The 15,826-nt window shown below is 41.3% G+C and overlaps 3 protein-coding genes and 3 non-coding genes across 10 annotated transcripts in view; 5 read left to right on the top strand and 1 right to left on the bottom strand.

The window, feature by feature from the left end:
* The window catches only part of LOC143134256 (Fc receptor-like protein 5), a 50,382-nt gene extending 47,055 nt beyond the window's left edge, over nucleotides 1-3,327 (top strand). For both annotated transcript variants that reach the window (XM_076294469.1, XM_076294477.1), the window contains 2 exons: nucleotides 128-385; nucleotides 1,424-3,327. In XM_076294469.1, coding sequence (XP_076150584.1) covers nucleotides 128-385; nucleotides 1,424-1,497 — 332 coding nt within the window. In that variant the 3' untranslated portion in view covers nucleotides 1,498-3,327. The remainder of the gene's footprint in view (nucleotides 1-127; nucleotides 386-1,423) is intronic.
* Nucleotides 3,328-3,711: 384 nt separating this feature from the next.
* rpsa (ribosomal protein SA) lies at nucleotides 3,712-8,090 on the top strand. 4 transcript variants are annotated; one of them, XM_076294442.1, is made up of 8 exons: nucleotides 3,712-3,815; nucleotides 5,589-5,759; nucleotides 6,325-6,443; nucleotides 6,774-7,019; nucleotides 7,207-7,335; nucleotides 7,467-7,635; nucleotides 7,751-7,792; nucleotides 7,933-8,090. In XM_076294442.1, the coding sequence occupies exons 2-8, from the start codon at nucleotides 5,627-5,629 to the stop codon at nucleotides 8,025-8,027; spliced, it is 933 nt and encodes a 310-aa protein (XP_076150557.1). In that variant the 5' UTR covers nucleotides 3,712-3,815; nucleotides 5,589-5,626; the 3' UTR covers nucleotides 8,028-8,090. The 4 variants fall into 4 exon arrangements, with proteins under 4 accessions (XP_076150557.1, XP_076150541.1, XP_076150550.1 ...); XM_076294426.1 differs by having other exon boundaries at nucleotides 7,751-7,804; XM_076294435.1 differs by having other exon boundaries at nucleotides 7,748-7,792.
* Nucleotides 5,967-6,106, top strand: LOC143137818 (small nucleolar RNA SNORA62/SNORA6 family). Its single transcript, XR_012990101.1, has one exon. It is a non-coding gene; the product is annotated as a small nucleolar RNA SNORA62/SNORA6 family (small nucleolar RNA).
* LOC143137812 (small nucleolar RNA SNORA62/SNORA6 family) lies at nucleotides 6,543-6,682 on the top strand. The gene has a single exon (XR_012990098.1). It is a non-coding gene; the product is annotated as a small nucleolar RNA SNORA62/SNORA6 family (small nucleolar RNA).
* Nucleotides 8,091-9,485: 1,395 nt separating the features above from the next.
* On the bottom strand, nucleotides 9,486-9,558 carry trnar-ccu (transfer RNA arginine (anticodon CCU)). The gene has a single exon. It is a non-coding gene; the product is annotated as a tRNA-Arg (tRNA).
* A 189-nt stretch (nucleotides 9,559-9,747) lies between these two features.
* ift56 (intraflagellar transport 56) lies at nucleotides 9,748-15,523 on the top strand. Its single transcript, XM_076294406.1, has 18 exons — nucleotides 9,748-10,042; nucleotides 10,355-10,501; nucleotides 10,622-10,714; nucleotides 10,880-10,994; nucleotides 11,086-11,135; nucleotides 11,394-11,539; nucleotides 11,672-11,843; nucleotides 12,192-12,266; nucleotides 12,473-12,575; nucleotides 12,700-12,755; nucleotides 12,903-12,956; nucleotides 13,046-13,109; nucleotides 13,520-13,608; nucleotides 13,704-13,787; nucleotides 13,922-13,991; nucleotides 14,093-14,199; nucleotides 14,668-14,801; nucleotides 15,064-15,523. The coding sequence occupies exons 1-18, from the start codon at nucleotides 10,040-10,042 to the stop codon at nucleotides 15,176-15,178; spliced, it is 1,677 nt and encodes a 558-aa protein (XP_076150521.1). The 5' UTR covers nucleotides 9,748-10,039; the 3' UTR covers nucleotides 15,179-15,523.
* The last annotated feature ends 303 nt before the right edge of the window (nucleotides 15,524-15,826 follow it).

The following is a 15,826-nucleotide window of genomic DNA, read 5'->3' as shown; positions in this document are numbered from 1 at the left end:
ATCCTGTAAACAGGAAATACTCAAAGTTCATGAATATGTGAATAGAGTTCAGACCCCTTTATGTTTAATGTGTGGTTGTCAATCTGAACCATAGCCTGATGCTCACTAATTTTCTGAACTTGTGCAGGTGGCAATGTGATACTGGAAAGTCCAGTGCATCCCTTGAAAGAAGGAGAGAAATTAACACTTCGCTGTTTAGGGCGAAAAAGTGTCAAATCAAACCTCAGTGCTACATTCTATAAGGATGGATTACATGTGGCGAACCAAACCTCTGGAACAATCATGCTACCAAACATCTCTAAGGAAGACGAGGGGTCCTATGTTTGTGAGATCGAAGAAAAAAGGGAAAGAAGGTCACCCGGAAGCTGGGTCTCAGTCAACTCAGGTGGGGAAAGCATTTTGTTTTGTTGTGTGGGAAAGTGGTAGGCAGGTTTAAACAAACCACAGAGCAACTTCCTGTCTAAGAGACACAGTACTCATTGTTTCTTTGAATTAAACAGCTTTTGATCCCTCATAGCACAGAAACCGACAAATGTAAATGCAAGTAAATGCAACCAAGCTACAGTTCAAGATAACTCAACATATTTCAAAGTAATGAAAGTAAGTCGGTTACACTTTACTTGACAGTATTGACATGAGAGTGACATGACACTGTCATGAATGAGTCATAAACAAGTCATACATGTTTATGACATAACGTTATTAAGTGACATTTGGTTTTTGTCATAACAAGTTAGGGTTAGGATAACAAGTTAGGGTTAGGATTAGGGTTAGGTTTGCGGTTAGGGTTAGAGTTAGGGTTAGGATTAGGGTGAGAGGTTAGGATTAGGGTTGGGTTTCATGTGTCATGACAGTGTCATGTGTTCATGACAGTGTCATGTCACTCTAATGTCGATACTGTCAAGTAAGTGTTACCAGTAAGTCTTAGGTTAGCATTCATTGTGCAGTGTAGTGTATTTACACACACACACACACACACACACACACACACACACACACACACACAGACATATATATATAGACATATATATATATATAGAGAGAGTGTAGATTTCATATCACTTTCAGGTTAACATATTTCATTAATGGGAAAGGCTTTTGGATCAAGATGCATGTTTTATCTTTTCCAAGTCCAAGATATAGCCCCTAAATTTGGATCAATTTGGTTGCAACATGTAAGGACTATGCATAGAACATACATACTGTGCATCTCAATATAACCGTTAGGTCTGTCATAATGAACGTGATGTAAAAACGACTAAAAGGACCACTTATGGCTCAACTTAACTGAACCAACTACAGGTGGCGTTAGTGCTTGTGCCCAGGGGAGGCCAAACTATACAGCTAACTAACTATAGATGGAAATTGCAAAATGTGTAATAGTGACTCAACTATTTTTTGTGTTATTACTTCTGTCCCATAGTTGCACGTGATGAACGCAGAGGACCCCGTAAAAGGCTGAAAACAATGTACCAAAGATCTAAAGACATACTGTAATGTTCTGAATTCATACTAGCTAATGGTTCTGCATATGTTGAATCTTAAACAGTTTGGGTGTAGTGATAATTATTTCTCTTGGAAACATAAAAGATGAAACAGCTGATCACAGCTGATCATTATCCTGACTATATCCCTAAGCATTTGATCGGACCTCTAACATCAAGACTCATCTGCTGTTTTTTGGTGTTTTTTTGCTGTATTAGGTGATGGATGGATCTTTTACTTTTGTTAAACATTATTCTTCAGATTGCGTTTGTGTGAGTTTAGGAGTGCGCATTGTAGTGAGTTCAGGGATGTATAATATACCAAGTTAATAGAAATAAAATTAATGTTTCTAGCAATCTCTAGTGGTAAGTGGTGGTAAGTTTTGTCTTAACAAAATTGGTGTGAGTCTTCACCACCTGACTTCAAACCTGCCTCTGCACACTACTCATGCGACTACATCATCTAGCCAGGATAGAACTATGTCAAGAAAAGCATAGTGAACCTTCCTATGGCGCCAGTGCATTTGGCTTCACAGTGTCACGGCTATATTGATTTCTTCTTAAATGTATACAGTGAGTTGGAACAGCAGAACATTTATTAAATTAACCTTTAAAGCAACACCATACCTTAAAATAATGTTTCCAAAATCGTTTCAGCTGTTCATAAACTCGTAACTGGGTGAACGGCACTAAATGTTTACACATGCACTACTTTTTCTTGTATATGTACATGAAATGCTTGCGCGCACACCACTTTTTCTTGCACATGCACATGAAAAGCTTGCACATACACTACGTTTTTGTCTACATGCCAATGAAAAGATTGCATATAAAACAATTCTGTCTTACACATCCCCGTCAAAAACTCACACACATATTACTTTTACTTCTCACATACACCATTTTTGTCTTGCACATCCACGTAAAATGCACACACACACACTACTTTTACTTCGCACATGTATACACAACTTTTGTCTTGCACTTCCACGTAAAATGCACACACACATACTGTACTACTTTTACTTCGCACATACACCACTTTTGTCTTGCACGTCCATTTAAAATGCACACACACACACACAGCCTACTTCGCACACACACACCAATTTTACTTTCCACGTAGGCCAACTGTTTTGATGTGAACGATAAATGATGTGTGTGCAAGGAGTAAAGTAGTGTGTGTGCGAGGTAAGATTTGCAGAGCAATGCTATTGGCTGGCCCGCCCAGCCTTTCTCAACGGACCACCATCATGAGGTTTCATTCTTGTATATATTTATCTGTGTTCCACTACCATTATTTAAACATACTAGCATTCTATCATGTATCATTTCTACCCCATTTAAATCTGTATGTTTACTTCCCCACAAACTATTGTGGGCATTAAAATCCCCACACCATATTTCTTTGTGAGATCTTTTGATAATGTTCCTCAACAACTCATTTGTTAAAGCTTTACATGGGTTATAGTAATTAACAATTGTGTATTTACCATTATCCCCATTAAAAATTTCAGTCACTATACATTCATGTTCCTCAGCTGTACCCAAATGTCTGTATGACACTCCTTCTCTAACACAGGTCATACTCTCTCCTCCTCTCTCTTTCCCCCTGTCATACCTAATGCTGGTATAACCTTTTAAGACAAAATCTAAATGTTGTTTTAACCATGTTTCCTGTATACAGATGACATCTGGTTTCTTATTTAATTTGTGTACATATCGTGTATATCTATCCAAAGGTAACAGGATTGATGACAACGTGGGGACCAATGTAAAATGTTGATTTTTTCATAATTTTAAAAACATTTTAAATAAAATTGCTTAATGATCCATGAACAAACACTTGAGGCTTTTTATATGTGTATTTATTTTTATGATAGTTTGACTTTTTTATCCTAAATAGCCAGTGATACTAGACAAGTCATACAGAGGGACAAGCGATTTTTACATCTTTTGCAATATACCTTATACAAAAAGTGCTTAAAATCATTTAAAAAAAAGGATGAATTCTAAAAAGTAAATAATTTATTTTTCCCATTATTATATTTCCTAAAATAGAAAAGAATTATGAATAAAATATTGTTAATTCAGCTTTGCAGCAGTGATGTTGGCCCCCGTATTACAGTAATGGGATTATCACCTGATGAGATGGTCTATGGATGGGGGGCGCTATTTCTCATGACCTATCTGTGTGCAACACAAAAATTGAGACGAGGTAATGAAACTCTGCAACGATTGGTCAGTTCTCTCCAATATATATGACGTCATATCCCCCCTACACTCTCTTTTTGCCGTGAGGTTCGGAACTCCATACGGCGTTGTCTCGTGGTGAGTTACATTTTACAGAGAAATCAATTTATATTGTTCTTTACTTGTTTATTTTGTCAAATACCGGCATATAAATGATAATACTTTTAGATTTGGACTCCTGCGATCCCATTGTGACCGTACCAAGGCTGCAATTTAATGGAAGGGAAGTAGGCCCAAAATGGCCTGAATGCACATGTACCATCAAGCTAGCATAATGTTAGCTACCTAGCGGGAAGACTAGCCACATCACATGTGAAGTAGCGTTTTAGGCGGTAGTACTATAAACTGATAAGATGCCACTGTCAAACCTGAGAAGACTGGCTGTAACCCCCCAGCCCCCTCTCCTTCACAAATTAGGCCTACCGGCCAGGTAATATCACAAACTGCGTTCCCGCTACTTGGCTAAATGTTCATGTTCGCATTCTTCCTTAATGCTTGTTCTCTGGTTGCTCGGAAGTCCACACTGTAACAGATTTGGAGAAAACTCAAGAACAAATCTATTAATTTATTGTGTGTGTGAGTAGTTTGTCAATATTAGTAATTGTATTGAGAGCATGTTGCATGGAGACTTCTTACGATAAGTGATTACTCGAAGTCATTTAATAAGTTAAACAAGTCATGTAGAAGACTTTAGTTTGACCATCATAATACAAGATATAATTCTGACCCCAAATCCCCTAGACTCACCAGACCATTCTCGATAATTTCACAGAAGCTTATGTCACTGACCACTTTTAGGTGGTTTTGGTTGATTTGACCATCAGTTAACGTCAAAACAGGCATCTTACTTTGGATAGACAATAGCAATATATCATAGGAGTGATTAACATCAAAACATCTAGACAGGACTAAACATTGGGCATCTCAGATATGTTTAACGTTAAATAGCTCGTTATAGTTACCAAAATGGTAGCTAAGGAGCCAGAAGTGAACACATGGATAGCTATAAAAACTGCTTTCAACACAACCCTTGAGCCAGCTCCTTTTGTATCTGATGTCAATGGCAATGCAGCATTTGTTTGCACCTCCAACTGTATGGCATACCTGTTGCCATCCACAAATACCTGTATATGTAAAAGAATTGAGTCTGGATGAGCTTCATTGACTTACGACTTCCAGCAGGGGCGTAGGTAGCAGTAAAATTAAACTTAAATTGGTGCATTAAACTCTTTATCAAATTATTTATGAAGTGTAGCAAACTTTTAAACAAAATGACTCATTACGGGGCGAATGAAGGCTCTCTCGCCCGCCCCTACTGCCTGTAGGAAGAATATCCCACTTGCAAGTTCGGTGTATCCTACCCGCCGACCGAAGCAGGATCAGTTTACAGCACAGAGGCAGGCTAACGAAACGCTAGAGATTGTTGCAAACGTGTGTATAATGGCAGAGCTGGCGAAGAAGCAGCGAAAACCCTTGACTGAAGACGCAAAGAAAAGGAAAAGAGCTTCAGACCGAGCGAGGGGGAGTTTCGTACAGAAAAAGCATCAGGCTTGCCTGGTGTCCCTTTAAAATTAATTTGTTTACTCAATTCCAAAGAAATACACGTCCATGCCGGATTAGGGATTGTATTTGCATGCCCATGTGAGGCTTCAATGGCCTCGTGGCTGGATGGACCTGCAGAGCAAATCCCAAATTTGCCGAAAGCTCGTATGGGTGTTCCCAGGCTACAAATCCTCGGGCTTGTAGTGAGAATTTTCTGTGCATGGATACCTCAGTTGGTTCTACTTATGTAGTCCGTTGGGTGCAGTGTTCTATGATCTGTTAAATGATCCGTCACTGTTTTCTTCCCAGCTCTCCCATTTACTCGTTACGCAGGGAAAGTGGTCACGATGTCCGGAGGTCTGGATGTCCTTCAGATGAAGGAGGAGGATGTGCTGAAGTTCCTGGCTGCAGGAACTCATCTGGGAGGGACCAACCTCGACTTCCAGATGGAACAGTATGTCTACAAGAGGAAAAGTGACGGTTAGTTGTGCTATTTGGCCTGTCTTACTAGTATTGCAAGAACATCTATCCACTATTTAATAAATAAATCAAATAAATATTAGTACCAGAGGATGAGTGCAAAAGTTTGAATGCTAGTCAGGGGTATTGAAGGGGATGGTGGTCGAGGGAGAAGGAGGTTGGGGTAGGAGGGACATGGGCAATTGCATGGTAAGGGAAGAATCTGAAGTTGCACACTGTTAAAGCCTGGCACTATTGTTGGTGTGTGGGTGTCGGAAGTGTGCTAGAGAAAGCCGGCTGGGTTTTCGCTGACACCATGAGGGCTGTTGCTCTATGACTGGGGTTAGATAGTGACCACAGCCACACTTAACCTTTTTTTATTTTGTAAGTGGGTGGCCAATTAGCTTATTTGCTGTCTACTCCCCACTGTTGGATAATGGTGTGCATACCCCCTGCAATAAACAAGTCTGACCGTTAACTTCCCTTTACAGAACTCACTCAGTGGGTTACACCAGTGAGCCTATAGCTTTTAACTAACCGCTAACAGGACGATTTCTAAAGGTCTGTTCATATATTCACTGCTCAGGTGTATACATCATCAACCTGAAGAAGACCTGGGAGAAGCTGCTGCTTGCTGCCCGGGCCATTGTTGCCATTGAGAACCCAGCTGATGTGTGCGTCATCTCCTCCAGAAATACAGGCCAGGTAATGTGAAGCAACCACCCCACAATCCCAATTATGATTGATTGAAAGATCATGTATATGGTGTGTGTGTGGCGTTGATATAACCAAGTGTGTTCTGAAGTTGCACACTGTTAAAGCCTGGCACTATTGTTGGTGTGTGGGTGTCGGAAGTGTGCTAAAGGAAGCTGGCCCGGTTTTCGCTGACACCATGAGGGCTGTTGCCCTATGACTGGGGTTAGATAGTGACCAGGGCCACACTTAACTTTTTATATAGATTGAACCTCATTGCACGTTTCCTTAATTGGTTTCATCCCTTTCTGTGTTACAAGTGTTCCTTTTTTCTTTCTCTAGAGAGCAGTGTTGAAGTTTGCTTCAGCAACTGGCTCCACCACCTTTGCTGGCCGCTTCACTCCCGGTACCTTCACCAATCAGATTCAGGCTGCCTTCAGAGAGCCCCGCCTTCTGATCGTCACGGACCCCCGTGCTGATCACCAGCCTCTGACTGAGGCCTCCTACGTCAACATCCCCACCATCGCGCTCTGCAACACTGATGCTCCCCTCAGATATGTGGATATTGCCATTCCATGCAATAACAAGGTACTCACTTAAAAATCAAAAGTAGTTCTCTTACTGTAATGAGCAGAGGAAATGTAAAGGCTCTTTTCAGAGGACTTTTAATGTTTGGTGAAAGTGGACACCATAGTTTGCTGTTGAAATAACCCATGGAAATATGGGCTGATTGTTTATGGAAAGGTGAAGGCTTTATTTAGTGATTTTGTTCTAGGGACATCACGCTACCGGTCTGATGTGGTGGATGCTGGCTAGAGAGGTCCTGAGGATGAGGGGCACCATTTCCAGGGAGCACCCTTGGGAGGTCATGCCAGATCTGTACTTCTACAGGGATCCTGAAGAGGTATGGTCATGCATAAGCACAATGAAAAGTGTACATGGTCATTTATTCATAATGCAGATACTGATGATGGGAGAAGTTGGATTTTGAATCATGCTAAATCAAGCTAACTCTTTGTCCACCTTTCCTGTTAGATTGAGAAGGAGGAGCAGGCCGCAGCGGAGAAGGCCGTGGGCAAGGAGGAGTTCCAGGGTGAATGGACTGCCCCCGTCGCTGACTTTGCTCAGCCTGAAGTGGCCGACTGGTCCGAGGGTGTGCAAGTGCCCTCTGTTCCCATTCAGCAGTTCCCTGCTGCCATTGATGGTATGTCAAGAGAACTGTTGACAATAAAACAAGTGAATCTTTTATTTATTAAATATAAGTGGCCATTGCAAAGATTTCAAGATTTTAATTGCAACATGTTTTTTACTCTTAGCAGCTACTGCCGCCAAGGCTGCCCCTACCACAGAGGTGTATGCAGGTGAGATGACTAGTGAGTGGATTTAATTATTTTTTGTTTTTCATGAAAACAAAACTCTAGTTTTGTTTTCAAAAAGGAATAGTTTCTAACATTTAGAGTTCCCTAAATTTCATGTTGGCTGTTGTGGTCTCTTTCTACAGAGGATTGGAGTGCCCAGACTGCCACTGAGGATTGGTCAGCTGCTCCAACAGCTCAGACCGGTGACTGGGGTGGTGCCACTTCTGACTGGTCGTAAATGGCAGCAAGTCCAGGGTCTTGTGCTTTGCATTTGGTCAATAAACTTGACTCATTGGTTTAATCATTTTGATTTGTCTTGACTGGGTTTTAAGGGGGAGGGTGTTTTTCTTAAGAGGTTTCCTGTCCAGAGTAAAATGGTTCACATTTCACACATCCAGGCCTATGTGGAGATGTTATACAAGATTGTCTAAAGCGCACGTGCAAACGGCAGCACTGCACTATAAAACACATGGTTTTCAATGGCTTGCGTGTGCAACAACTGGTCTGCCACTACGCCGAGCAAAGCACAGCACAAGCGGCATTTTGCCCCTTTGCCACTCCGACTGCGGCACGCACACAGGTTCAATGAAGAACTTTGGCCGCGGTGCGCTGTAAATTAATGGTCTCTGAGTCTGGCTGCAACCACAACAAAAGTCTTCGGGACGTTACCGTAACCTAGCAGTGTGTAAAGCGCATGCCGCATGCAATGAAGTCCCCTTATCGCGTTACAAAAAAGTACAGGTGACAAAGGTGCTGCAAAGGGGGAAAAAAAAAAAGCAAAAAGGCTGCACGCTGTAGCCACCTTCAGTGCAGTTGGCAATGGGCTGGTTAATCTGAGCATAAGTTCCCCTTCTGTACTGCTCCCCCTTTACCCCTCACATTCTGCCAAAACCCAAACCTACCCTGCCTCTTATTGGTTCTGATCCTGACACTCTTTATCCTAACCATCTGACTTGACTGACTAGGCAGTGTAGAATGCCAACCAGAAAAGCCTCAGTACTCTGGGTAGATTACTGACAACTTGACACTGACTTCAATTTTGACAAGGATGCAGCAAATGTACTGTTGGTTTAGAATTGACCATGTAAAGCAAATATTCAAAATCATCTTTGTGAAGAGCATATCCCTAAACTTTCAAGTTGTCTTTTTTTTTATTTTTCCACGCAGTGTTCTCCCTTTGTCGAACATGCAATTTTTATGTCCGTAAGATTTTGCTGGAGACTACCTTCCAGAATAATAAACCATTTTTTTGGTCGAAGCCCCAGTGTTTAAGTACATACAGTATAGGCCAACGTAAGTAAATTTACAACATTTCATGACTCCAAGGATCATGGACACATACTTGTCTGACGATGTAATTAAGTTGCTATTAGAGTTGCAATGGTATGGGGCATGAATTCGAAGTGACATGAAATAAAACAGTCAAAAATAGGTGACTATGGAGATGACACGAAAATTGATGATGTGGCATTAAATATATTGTGTTCCGAGTGGATCAAATGAAGGTCAGGTTTTCAGAAAGTCCCCAAATAGGGTTTCCTGATGTCTTGAACGCAGCAAATGGTTTCACGTTTTTAGTTGTCTGGCCTGCAACGTATTGCACACCATTGTGTTTGTGGAAAGTTTTCTAAGTAATGACATTGTTATCAAATTATGGTGTTTTAAGCTCATAGCAATGATTGTAACAAAATGAATCCACCCCAGATGGGACTCGAACCCACAATCCCTGGCTTAGGAGGCCAGTGCCTTATCCATTAGGCCACTGGGGCTACGTACGCCAATCGGATGAACCATACCAATTTATATAAAATTATATGATTCGTAATCACATGAATATTTTTTTTCATGTACGAGTACCTTATGTAATGTATGTTCATGTTGACACCGCAAATACTTCAAAACTCAGGGAACCGACACCTGACCTTGTGCGCTTGTCGATGTCGGTCTCAAAGTTAAGTTCCGGTCTCGTCGCCTAGCAACGAGCTTTTCCTGCCAACCAATCCTACTAACGTTACTGAGAGCAACTAGCTAACTGTTAGCTTGGCTTTCGCAGTAAATCTAGACGAAATGTCTCGTCTGTATTCCCGCTACATTGCCCTTTTGCAGCCTTCCAAGATGCTTTAGCCAACTGATAGTATACTTGCCAGTATACAACGGAACTAACATGGGCCACTGAGATTGGCAACCAATAACGTTAACATTGGTCGTGCCTTTCCTTAACGTTATTTGTTAGCCCACTGGTCAAGCATCATGGTGAGTTGTGACCATATCGTTAACGTTTACTATAACTTAAATAGTTTCGCTGGTTTGCTATACAGATATTCAGTTTGATCAAAGTTTCTGATAGGTTGATAGATAGAAAATACAGCTGTGATTTCATAGATAAAATCTACAGGGAACAAACAGTAAACTGAAGGTTAATGGTATGGTAACGTTAAGGTTAGCAGCTAATTACAAAGCGAGCCACAATGTTAATTAGGGTGATTAACATTAAGTTAAGTTACCATTTATTATAGCAATTGTCACATATTGACGTTTATGTCCCGTTCTCTTGGGGGTGAAAAGATTCTATCAAGAGTAAAACCTGCTGTTGGTGGCGATGCTGCTTCCAGTGTGAGTGAAAAGAAGAGAAAAAACAAGGCGAAGAAAATTCCACGACTTGAGGACTATTTGAATCAGAGAGACTATATGGGTGCATTGACTCTGCTGGAGGTAAACTGCCGACTTTTGGTGGTGCCTGTACACGCACCTTGGTCTCACCAATTGATTAACGAATGTCTCCACAAACACCACAAGAGTAATGATGTATCTTATGCCTGTTGCATGTGACAGTTTCAGCCCAGTGGTGGGGTGGTCGAGGAACACGCAGGCCTTTGGATCGGCTACTGTGCCTTTCATTTAGGAGATCACAGGAGAGCAATGGAGGTATGGCTATTTGGGGATAACATAGTTTTTTATGGTCTGTATCCTACCTTCGTGTTTGACAGTGCTAATGTGACTGTATCAGGAACAGATACTTTAGCACATATGTAGACGTAGGTATTTTTATCTATGTAGTTTTGCATGTTGATGTTTCTGTTTTAACCTCAGGAATACAAGGCTATGACTCTCAAGGCAGACTGTCCCGAAGAGGCGTGGGTCCACTTGGGATGTGCCCTTTTTTTCCTTGGGCTTTATAAGGAGGCTGAGGAAGCTGCACTGAAAGGTTCCCTATGATTTCCTCACATGCCAGCAGCCCTACTTTATCATTGGACGATCTCAAAGAGTCCATCTTTTTCTCTGCTTGATCTTTTCAGGTCCAAAGTGTCAACTCCAAAATAGACTCCTCTTCCACTTGGCTCACAAGGTAGTACATGTTTTTCAGATTCTTATAATTATGTTAATTGAGCCCTAAATACCTGTGCGGTATGTCAGGGTTCCATGCCTTGTTTTCATGGTTAGGCCAAGGTCACTGTGACTTGATTTTTTTGTGTCTGGACAAATTTGCACATCGACTGAAACCGAACCGGTGCATAAAGGCATTCAAACTAGGGGTGGTAATAGTTTTGTATATTCCATACTTGATTCACTTGACTTGACATTCTATCTCAATTTCCATGAACAGTTCAACGATGAGAAGAAACTCATGGGTTTCCATCAGAATCTGGAGGACGTCACTGAAGACCAGCTCAGCCTCGCCTCCATCCACTATATGCGCTCACACTACCAGGAGGCCATCGACATCTACAAACGAATCCTCCTGCAGAACAGGCATTTGCAATTTTACTAGAGACCGCATTCTTTTTTTGATGCATTGCTCTCATTTTTAACAATCTGTTTTGAATGACCCTAATGATGACTTCACCAGTTTTGATGAACTGTTTTCTACTCTTCGTCGTGTAGAGATTTCCTGGCACTGAATGTTTATGTAGCTTTGTGCTACTATAAGCTGGACTACTATGATGTCTCTCAGGAGGTGCTGGCAGTGTACCTACAGAGTGTCCCCGACTCTACTATTGCCCTCAATCTCAAAGCATGCAACCACTTCCGCCTTTATAATGGCAAAGCTGCAGAGGTAACCGCCATGCCACGCATATGGGACTACCTTTGCCATATGGACAGAAAGACCGTAATTTTTAAAAATGCACAAATGCACTCTACTTGTAACAAATTGTCATTTACCAAAAATAGACACCTCCCACAAGTATTGACTGCATAAATGGTAATGATTTAAATGGTAAAATATTTAAATGTTTCTGACATGCAAGAGTCAGTGAGCCTCAGGTTCAAACTTGAGGTTGTGCAATCTAAGTAAGCTTATTGATTATTAGTGGAGTGAAGGGTAATATGAGGTAAAGGTTGAGTGTGATGTGAAGAACCTTCTTGTCTTCCCTTAAGTTTTTTTTTCTGTTCTCTCTCTAAGGCTGAGTTGAAGAACCTGATTGACATCTCCTCCAGCTCATTTGAATTTGCCAAGGAGCTAATTCGGCACAACCTGGTAAACACTCTCACTTTAAAGATATATTTGATGTGGTGATATGTTAGAAAAAGTTTCTAGAAGAACAAAAAAGAAAGAATCTCTGAAGAGTTGGAAAGTTACTGACACACTGAGAGATAATTTGAAAGAGATGATTTGAAAAAGAGGCTGAGATCTTTTCAAGAAAATTCACAAGTTGTTTTCCCCATGACCTCACCTACTCTTAGGTAGTGTTTCGTGGTGGAGAGGGCGCTTTACAAATCTTGCCACCCCTGATTGACGTCATTCCTGAGGCTCGACTTAACCTGGTCATCTACTACCTCAGACAGGGTGAGCTAAGGCTTTTTTTCTTTTTTTTTTTAAACTTGTTTTCCCTTTTAGGTTTCAGTCACCCAGAGTCTGCTGCATCAAGTGATTTCTGTCCCTTTTTTTGTTTCTTTTGTGTACACTATAGATGACGTTCAGGAGGCTTACAATCTTATTAAAGACCTTGAGCCCACCACGCCCCAGGTACTCAACAAGCTACTCAATCTTTCCTTTTTGCATGGCTTGGTCCTCCATCCTTCCCAAGCCTGTCCCTCCCCCAGTTTTCCTGGATGATGCGAAAGCCTTTCACGAGGAGGTTCTAATGATGTTTACCGTTTTTCTTCGTCCCAGGAATATATTTTGAAAGGTGTGGTCAATGCAGCACTAGGTCAGGAAATTGGATCTGTAAGTAATCTTGGTGCATAGATGGATGCTGCCATTTATATAGATATTATGAGATCAGGATTTGCTAATGGCTTAAACTTTTCCCACAGAGAGAACACCTGAAGATTGCGCAACAGTTCTTTCAGCTGGTGGGAGGATCAGCCAGCGAATGCGGTATTTTGAATTGTGTCATAGTATTGGGCTTGTGGTAACAGTGTAATGCTTACAAGCTGCTGTTTCTATTTGGATATTGATATTTAATGCGGCTGATCAAGCAGTGGCCCTCTCAAACCTGTACAACATACAAAATGAAGACAAGTTAGAATACACTTTGCATGACCGCTGATATTCTAAAAATCCACTTCCAAAAAGTCCTGTTTCCTAGAATAACTTGTGTTAGTATGATATAATACCCCATTGTACCAGATAATCACATTGAGTCTTTATGAATGAGTGCTGAAACTGGATATTAGACTTGAGAGAAGTAGGGGTATTTCACTAGGAAAGGTGTGGGTGGGTGTGAATGGGCGGACGGGCCTTGATCATCTTGTTCATTGTGTTGTTGGTTTCTATTTACCTTGAAGACACAATACCGGGACGGCAGTGTATGGCCTCGTGCTTCTTCCTTCTCAAGCAGTTTGAGGATGTGCTCATCTACCTGAACTCAGTCAAAGTATTACACACTCATATGCAGATGGAAATTAACACTGTTCAAAATATGTGTTTATCGCACAACAAAACGGCTCACTAACATATTTATTTTTCTAGAGCTATTTCTACAATGAGGATATTTTCAACTTCAACTATGCCCAAGCCAAGGCTTCCCTTGGGAACTACAAAGAGGCTGAGGAGGTACTAATGCAAACTCACAGAATGTTATTTCCCCTTGTGAAAAAAGCAATTTACGATTGCTATTTGAATTGACACCAGTGCCATGTTGTTACATGTTGGAGTTTGACTGAGAGTAATAACTGTTGTCATATTAGGTGCTCCTGATGATCCAGAGTGAGAAGATAAGGAATGACTATGTGTACAAGAGCTGGCTCACTCGCTGTTGTAAGTTATCGCCCAACGAAATGTACGTGTCCTCAAATGACCTGGTGTGAAAGTCTTGCACTTGAGTTGATCAATCTTATTTTCTGCCTGTTAACACGTAGACATAATGAATAAGAAGGCTCGTTTAGCCTGGGAACTGTACCTGAAGATGGAGACCTCATCAGAATCCATCAGCCTCCTACAGCTCATTGCTAACGACTGCTATAAGGTCAGTGTCTGTGATGGGATGTCAGAGGGTCCAGTCTGTGCTGTATGCTGATATTAATTGTGGCTGTGACAATACGTGAACCAAAACCAGAATTGTGTTACAAGCATCCAAGATCTCGTATCGCGATTCAAAAAGACAGAACTGCGATACACACCCCTCTCCAACCCCAGCAGCTCTCATCCTTACAGATACAGCCCCTTGAGCTCTCAATGCAACAAAGCTCATTTTGCGGTCGTATTATAACACATGTGAAACACAAAATGATTTCTAATTCATCATTTCCTCTTAAGTAGCAATATCGCTACACTTTGCCACTACTGAGGTATAAACCGAACCGTGGCTCAAAAATCGATGTATGAACCGAACCGTGGGTTTGGTGTATCGTTACACCTCTAATATCAATGTGTTCCCCATTATCCTTGTTTTCTGTGGTTACCATTTGACTCTAAACTTGGTCTCTGCCTCTAGATGGGCCAGTTTTATTATGCCGCCAAAGCCTTCGATGCCCTTGAGCGGCTGGACTCCTGCCCTGAGTACTGGGAGGGGAAGAGGGGAGCCTGTGTGGGGATCTTCCAGCTCATCCTGGCAGGAAGAGAACCCAGGTATGACGCTGTGTGGTGTGTGCTGTGTGCTAATGTAACGGTAGACCGCCAACAGAGGGGTTGGTTGGACTGGGAGTAAACCTCACTCTGATTCCGTCTGAGACGTGCAGGTGACAATGGCTCAGAGTTAAGACCAGTGCGTGACTGTCCAGTAAACACAATTGTAGGATTTGATTTGAATGATCCAAATATGCATTGTTTGGATTTGACTAGAATGATTGTATGTAACTGTTTTTTTTATGTCCACTAATGTCCTTTCTAGAGAGACGTTGAAGGAGGTCCTTCCTATGTTGAGAAGCACTGGGAACCCACAGGTGGAATACATAATCAGGATACTAAAGAAATGGGCCAAAGACAACAGAGTTGCAATATCATGATCTTTCGAACAGTTACAGCATTGAAGTGCTTTTGCCAGCACAAAACAGTCATCACAGGCATGGAAATGTTTAGTTCCTATCTTAGATGGGTTAATCATGTTGCAAATTTGATAGAGGATACATTTCTGAAATGTGTAGACATACATCTGCATTAAAAATCATTATCCTACTTTGGAAATAAATCGTATTTATCAGTATTTTACGTACAGCTCATGAAATCAAAGTATCACAAAAACATGAAGACTTGATATCTGAACTGTATTTGTGTTTTACTTACATGTACAATTTGTAGCACATTTTATGCAATGTTGTATTGTACGTCCCAGAGTAAATATTTTGTATGTATTTATATTGTGTGCATTTATTTATTTCTGAGTGGGGCTCTGAGGATTTGTGTCAATATCCATGGCCCATTCGTCTACAGAGATTGCTAGCCTGCAACTCCACAACTGAACGGGTATGATGATGTAGAGCACTCCTGATTAAAACGACAGACAAAATGTCCCACGTTGAAAGCAACGTTGTAATAAAGCAACAGGTGGCTGTACCAATATTAACAATGCTTAAATATATAAGCTGTTTGCAAGTTGTCGAACGGTACGAAAAGATTCCAGATTAACCTGGCACTTGATCCTATCCGTGTACGGT

The sequence above is a fragment of the Alosa pseudoharengus genome, unplaced genomic scaffold (genome assembly GCF_046254945.1).
Source record: "Alosa pseudoharengus isolate Yale_2024_CS ecotype anadromous, Long Island Sound unplaced genomic scaffold, YU_APseudo_1.1 YU_APseudo_1.1_scf_1, whole genome shotgun sequence".
NCBI lineage: Eukaryota > Metazoa > Chordata > Actinopteri > Clupeiformes > Clupeidae > Alosa > Alosa pseudoharengus.
Note: the sequence above shows the minus strand (reverse complement) of the source record. Positions and strands in the feature narration are given on the sequence as shown.

Coding starts and splice junctions, on each gene's coding strand:
- rpsa (XM_076294419.1), top strand. CDS start 5,627: ATGTCCGGAGGTCTGGATGTCCTTCAGATGAAGGAGGAGGATGTGCTG. Junction 6,444..6,773: donor CCTCCAGAAATACAGGCCAG/GTAATGTGAAGC, acceptor TTCTTTCTCTAG/AGAGCAGTGTTGAAGTTTGC. Junction 7,805..7,932: donor GTATGCAGGTGAGATGACTA/GTGAGTGGATTT, acceptor CTCTTTCTACAG/AGGATTGGAGTGCCCAGACT.
- ift56 (XM_076294406.1), top strand. Junction 11,136..11,393: donor TCTTCCACTTGGCTCACAAG/GTAGTACATGTT, acceptor TTCCATGAACAG/TTCAACGATGAGAAGAAACT. Junction 11,844..12,191: donor ATAATGGCAAAGCTGCAGAG/GTAACCGCCATG, acceptor TCTCTCTCTAAG/GCTGAGTTGAAGAACCTGAT.